General features: G+C 50.4%; 1 protein-coding gene across 1 annotated transcript in view; it reads left to right on the forward strand.

Moving 5' to 3' along the window:
• Positions 1 to 6513, forward strand: part of LOC124476297 (rho guanine nucleotide exchange factor 2-like) — a 32883-nt gene that overhangs the window by 17247 nt on the left and 9123 nt on the right. The window contains 2 exon segments of the mRNA XM_047033364.1: positions 2441 to 2659; positions 5363 to 5417. Coding sequence (XP_046889320.1) covers positions 2441 to 2659; positions 5363 to 5417 — 274 coding nt within the window.

Here is a 6513-nt window from a genome sequence, read left to right on the forward strand (position 1 = left end):
CAGTATGGGGCCCCAGACTGGAACAGTCTAATAACCTTGCTCTACGGGGGGTGGTGAGGGGTGCAGGGGGGCAGGGAAGATTATAGCAGGCTTCAAAGCTCGCCCTCCCTACCTACTGCCATTCAAAGCTAGCATAGCGCCGAGATAGCACATTGCTAACCTTCAATTTGTGGACCCAGTTAAAACTCGATGGTTTAATCCAAAGAGTAGCTTAGCAAGGCTTATTAAACTTGGCTCTTGCACCTGTCCTTATGGACTTACAAAAGAAAACGTAAAAAGGTGAAAAGGCTATAAATAGTCTTCAGAATGTCATCAGTCATGAATACAAAGCAATTGAAGAGTCCTGTTGTGGTCTAAACAGTTAATTAACTAGACTTACACCTGGCATCATTTATTCCAGTGTATGTACTGCAGGCTGAAGAGAACTTGTTCAGCGATTTACCCCTATCATCTCATCAGACACCACTGTACACAAGCTTAGCATAATAGAGCATTGCAACAGAAGCCCAATAGCCACTCGACACCCTTCCCTCACCCCTCCAGCCTCTCCTGCCATTTTAACCTAGCAAAATACTATCTCACCAGGTCAGCCTTTTAATTAGCTAATGTAAGTGGATGGCTATTAATCCCTTCCTCTCCTCTCCTTTCCCTCCCATTCCTTTGGGTGTGTCTTATGCGTCCCATTGTGTCCCCCAGGGGGCCCAACAAGGACATGTCCTGAGAGAGGCCGCCGTACAATAGGGGCCCGGGCGTTTTTGTTTGGTTTCGGACAAATCCCTCCTTAGTTTTCTTTTCTCTCGTCTCCTTCGTTTTCCGACAGCGCTGTGTGCGCGTTGGACGGCGCTTTCCGGCGTGGGTTAACCCTTTTTGTTGCCTTTTGTTTGTGGAGAAGAAGAACACTGTGTGGTTTCCTCCAACTCCTTCAAGAAAGCTACACAGGATCTGTCCAGTAGCGATGTGAGAACGCTGTTGATATGTGGACCGAAGTTCAGAGCGTAAAGGTTAGAAGACTCCCTAGAGGGCTTCACTGGGATTGCACATTAGGTTGGTTCAGGGTGAATGCCTTTTTGCTGAATGATCTATTGTGCATTCTGAGGTCTAATGTTAGGACTGTTTGTGTTCCAGACCCGGGGGGGGGGGAATGTCTGGGTTGTTGATCCAACAGCAGCATCCACAGCAATTATTAACATGCACAGGTCTTAAGATATTGGGTACACACTGTATCTAGCTCTGTATTAACCATTTAAAGAGCAAGCCTACTCCGCATGTCTTGAGTGGCACTTCAATCACATGCCCCAGGGCACATCACTTACTGGTGTGCCGAAGAGAGAAACTAAGTCACCCCCTCACGTCATTTACAAGTGGTCGAGTCCATCAACAGGGTGTGACCAAAGAAGGTAAACAACCCACGGCTTGTAAGTGTTTTCCGAACGTGAGGAGATTAGCCTGGTGCTAAGAGACCTCTAGCTGTGAGAAGCTGTTTAGGGGCCTGACCAGGCTGCCCTCTAAGCCCCAGCCAGAGTCTACCAGCTCAGGCTGCTGTTGTCCCTCCATGCCCTCCGTACGGAGAGGCATTCTAAGGTCTGATGGATGGAACAAGGCCCCATGCTGGGAACAGCTGGATACAGCAGGAGCTGCACTTTTCACACTTTAGTCACACGGTGGCCCCAGGAGAGAAAAAAGAAAACGTGGGCCCACACTTAGTCAAATGAAATGATCTTGACACACTCCCACACACACACACACACTCAAATGTGGCGGGATGCGCGCACACACAGGCGATGCGCGCACAAACGCACGCTTAACACAATAGTGCTGAGCAAGCGCGGAGTGCTCTCTGGGATAATGAGATTAAAGATAGTGTGTGCTACTGTACTGTCCCTTTGTCCTCAAGCTGACAATCGTTATTGTGTGGGAGAGGGAGGAGGGCGAGAGAAAGAGCGTGGACAGAGAGAGAGAGAGGGGAGAGAGAGGAGAATCTCTCCCCATCCAGCAGCTGTCCTTATCTGGAGCAGATTTCCCAGCCGTGGCAGAAAGAGGCGCCTGCTCCGCCAGCACAATACGGAACGCTGAGAGACTGGGAAACGCAGAGGGGAAAACAAGGACACTTGATCGATGATTATCGCTGTTCATTGATGTCGAGGTATTCCGATTTTTGAACTCGAGAGCCTTCTGGTGTAGGAGTGCACCTGCAGTGTGTGTGTGTGGCAGCGGGGGAACGGGTGAGTGGGGGCGGGCTCCGATCGCAGATAAACCTGAGCGGCATCGAACGCCGCTCAAACAGCCCAGTCACAGGTCAGCAGCGGTGCCCGTCGAAGTGCTCGCCCTCGGGTCCTCATGCATATCAGCCGACATCAGGCATGCTAACACGCCGTTAGCATAATCAATGGGCCTGGCTTGGTTCTGATTAGCCTCCTCTCCTTTTCTCCCCCGGCTTCAGAACAAAGAGAAGGAGCGCATGAAGGAGCGGGAGAAGGAGGCGCGCGACAGGGAGGCGCGCTACAGCAACGGCCACCTCTTCACCTCCCTCACCGTGTCCGCCACCACGCTCTGCTCAGCCTGCAACAAGAGCATCACCGCCAAGGAGGCACTCAGCTGCCCCAGTGAGTACCCTCTGACACTGACACACTCACACACACTCACAGACACTTACATACACTGACACACACGCACACACACACACACACTCACACACATTCACAGAGACATACAGACACACACAGACACTTACATACACTGACACACACACACACTCACACACATTCCCAGACACACACACACACTCACACACTCACAGACACTTACATACACTGACACACACACACATTCACATAGACATACAGACACACACTCACAGACACTTACATACACTGACACACACGCACTCACACACATTCCCAGACACACACAGACTCTCACACAGACAGGGGCGTCGGAATGGGAGGGAAGATTAGGACGATTCTAAGGGCCCTGGTCAGACAGGGGGCCCAGCAGAACCTCATACTCTCCCGTATGATTGTGATTTGGGGGCCCGGAGTACGAATGAGTCAGGGGGCCCAAAACCCTAGAGGGGCCCCAACACACAGACACACTCAGACACTCATACACACACACACCGAGACACACACATGCACACACACTGACAGACATAGACACATGACACACTCGCACACAAGGAGACACACACACAGAGATACACACGCACACACAGACCACGCTTACTCACGCTCCATATCCGCTCATACTGGTGCACACACATCATGCTTGCATTAACACATCAAGCACACACACAGGGATCTTGCCTTCAGACAACGCAACATGTCCTTCAGTCCAACAGCAATATCCATCACCTACAATAGAATTGCCCTATTGACAGGACAACAAATCAGTAGGCCAACAGAAATTTTGCCCCGGGGTCAGACATACTGGGACTATAGGAAGTTGACCTCGTTCAATAATCGTTGCGTTAGTGTTGTGCAGTGGATATCGAGTGTATTACAATAGGGTGTCCTGCTGAGTATAAGTTGGAGGACAACTCGTTCTCTGTCGGACAGCGTTGAAGAGGGCAGAGCGAGTAGAGGAGGCCAGAGGGGAGACCGACCCAGGGATGAGCCCGTGAGTGATGGAAAGGCAGGAAAAAAAGAAAAGGAATGATTGAAACGGCCGAAAAACAGGAAAAGGAGCAGCGGGGGAGAGCGAGCGAGGGATCGATACGGACCGAGGCGAAGGAGGGAGACTCGTACGAGCCAAAGTGAGCGATTAAAGCGGGCGAGAGAGCCAGACGGAGGGATGAGGGGAGAGAGAGAAAGTAGCAGGGGAGCAAACAGGAGGAGGGAGTTTTCTTGCTTCTCCCTCTCTCCCCTTCGCTTCCTCTCTCCCTTTGAGAGTCAATCAGCTGCTGACTTCCAGGAGGGTTCCCCCCCCTCCCCCCACGCACCCCTGCCCAGACAATGGTGTCAGTGTGTGGGGAGCGCAGATCAGACAGCCTCCCTCCCCTCTCCATCGGCCCGGAGGAACAGCTGGGGCGAGACAGCAAGAACGAGTGGAATAGAGACGGAGAAAGATGGAAAGGGAGAGAGAGGGATGGCTGGGGGGGCAGAGTGGGCAAACGCGAAGGAAAGGGATTTTCTAGAAGAGAAAGTGTTTTTGGAGGGGAAAGGGTACAGAAGTGTGAGTGTGTGTGTGTGTGTGTGTGTGGGGGGGGGGGGGCACAGGTAGAGGACTTGACAGAAGATGGGGGATGAGAGGTTGAGGGGTGAGTTAACCCTCAGGGCTTATCAGCTATCAGGTCAGTGAGGTCCTTCATTGCTTTCAGAGACAAGTCAGTCAGGGGAGGGCAGAGAGAGAGAGAAATCACAAGTAGGAAGAAGTGGTCTTCTTATTCATACAAACGGTTAAGAAGACAGTCAGTCAGCAGGAGACAGACCCGGGTGCAAATACAGCTTACATTGTTTCAAATTCTTGAATGAACCTTTGTCGCCCAATGAACCCAATGGCAACACCTGACTTTCAAGCTAGTATTTGGAAGCAAAACATTTGAATTGATTTAAATTCTGCTGTGCACACACCACTGTTAAATACAATCTTTTATCATACTATAATAGCATACTGTTTAAGAAAGCGGTCTATAATAATTTAGGAATGGTAATACTAAACTCAAAACGTGAAGGATTCCACTTACAGCGAGGCATGACTTTTCCCCCAAGCTTGGTACACAGCACATTTCAACTTATAAACATGCTCTTTCTTTATTTGTCTATCAGTAAGTGTTCATTTTAAGATACAAGCCAACTTCGAGTAACATGAGTTTACAGAGACAGTTATCTGGTCTAAGCTTAGAAGCCCTTTGCAGGTTGTGATTGAATATCTATTCATGACAGTCAAGAGTGTGCTATTGACCAATCCAGTGCTCCTGCTACGATCTCGTTACCTTGACCCCTATGGTGCTTCAGAGCAGGTTCAAAGAGAAGATGGAGAGAGACAGAGAGAGAGATAGACAAATAGACAGACACAAGGGGGGGGGGGGGGGGGGGGGGGGGGCAGGGAGAGGGAGTCGGGGGGAGAGATAGGGGAGGGGGGGGGGGGATCTCCTGGCATGGGGTGTAATTATGTCTGTTGCCAAAGGGGAGGTGTGTGTGTGTTATGTGCGTGTGTACGTGCTGTGTGTGTGTGTGTGTGTGCGAGAGAGAGCACACACTTGTGCACATGGGTATGTACCACCTCTTTTGTATGTGTGAATGCATCTGTGAATATTTTCCATTTCTGCGTGAGTGTACAGTATGTATGCACCTGCATATCTGAATGTGTGGGTGTGTGTGTGTGAGTGTGGGGGTGTGTGTGGGTGTTGTATCCGGCTCTTCAGACCGAGCCAGACAGTGGTTACAGAGTTTTCAATGAAAATCGGAGCTTCAACAGCTGTAGCTCAAGAGCGCGGGTCAAAGGCTATTGATTTGGGTTGGGGGCATAATTATATTTGGAGGGTCGTTGTCGGATGGAATGTGTGTGTTTTTGTGTGGGTGTCTATGTGCACAGGGGTGGTGGTGGGCTTCAGGGGGGCGTGAATACATTACCATCTCCAATGACACTGGAGGTGAACGAGGGGGCGACAGCGAGGGATGGAGAGAATGAGGAAAAGGAAGAGAGCGGGAGTGGAGGAGGGAGACGTGATCCAAGTTAGCACCGTCATAATGACACTCTGGCCGGGTTTCCCAGATTCGCTAAGAAGCTCTTAGCGTTAAGAGCTTCTTAGTGAATCGGGGAAACCCGGCCTCTGTCTGTTGGGTTTCTTTCTGCAGCCTGGACCTGATGATGTCTTGAGTCGAGGATCAATTGGATTTAGACTTGATTCGATTTGAGTCCGGATTAGTTTAGGCCGTATGTGTTTGGCATGTCCCCCATCCAATTTAGGCTTGTTAGGTAGGTCACCAAATATGGTTCCACCACGTTCAATAGATGTTAGAGTGAGTAGTGAAATAGATTTAGAATCCAATCAAAGTATGAATGTCTTTTATTTGTATTAAATAAGACAGACCTGGGTAATTAAAATGCTGTTACATGCTTGTCTGTCAAAAGAGTTGATCCAGTAAGGTCTGTGATGAAGCCTGTGTGTGCTGAAAGAGGAGCTTTTCTCTTTGTTTGGTGGATCTAGGAAATACCCCCCCCCCCCCCCACCACCCACCCAGCTGCCCGTTCCACACACGCGCGCGCGCCCGCACACACACACACACTTGCGCGCCCCTCCCCCTGCCTGTAATCTGGAAGTGGTGCATCTGGTGTGTGTGGGAGATTAGCACACAGTCTGTCACTCTGAGGGCCCACACGCACGCACACACGTGCGCACGCAGACACAAGCCGTTGAACAGAGGCACACATCGATCTGTACACGCGTCCACGCAAACTGTACACACCATGAGACACGAAACACAATATCCACGCAAACGGAAACACTATCCCTCTCTCTCTCTCTCTCTCTCTCTCTCTCTCTCTCTCTCTCTCTCTCTCTCTCTCTCTCTC

The sequence above is a fragment of the Hypomesus transpacificus genome, chromosome 2, assembly GCF_021917145.1.
Source record: "Hypomesus transpacificus isolate Combined female chromosome 2, fHypTra1, whole genome shotgun sequence".
Taxonomy (NCBI): Eukaryota; Metazoa; Chordata; class Actinopteri; order Osmeriformes; family Osmeridae; genus Hypomesus; species Hypomesus transpacificus.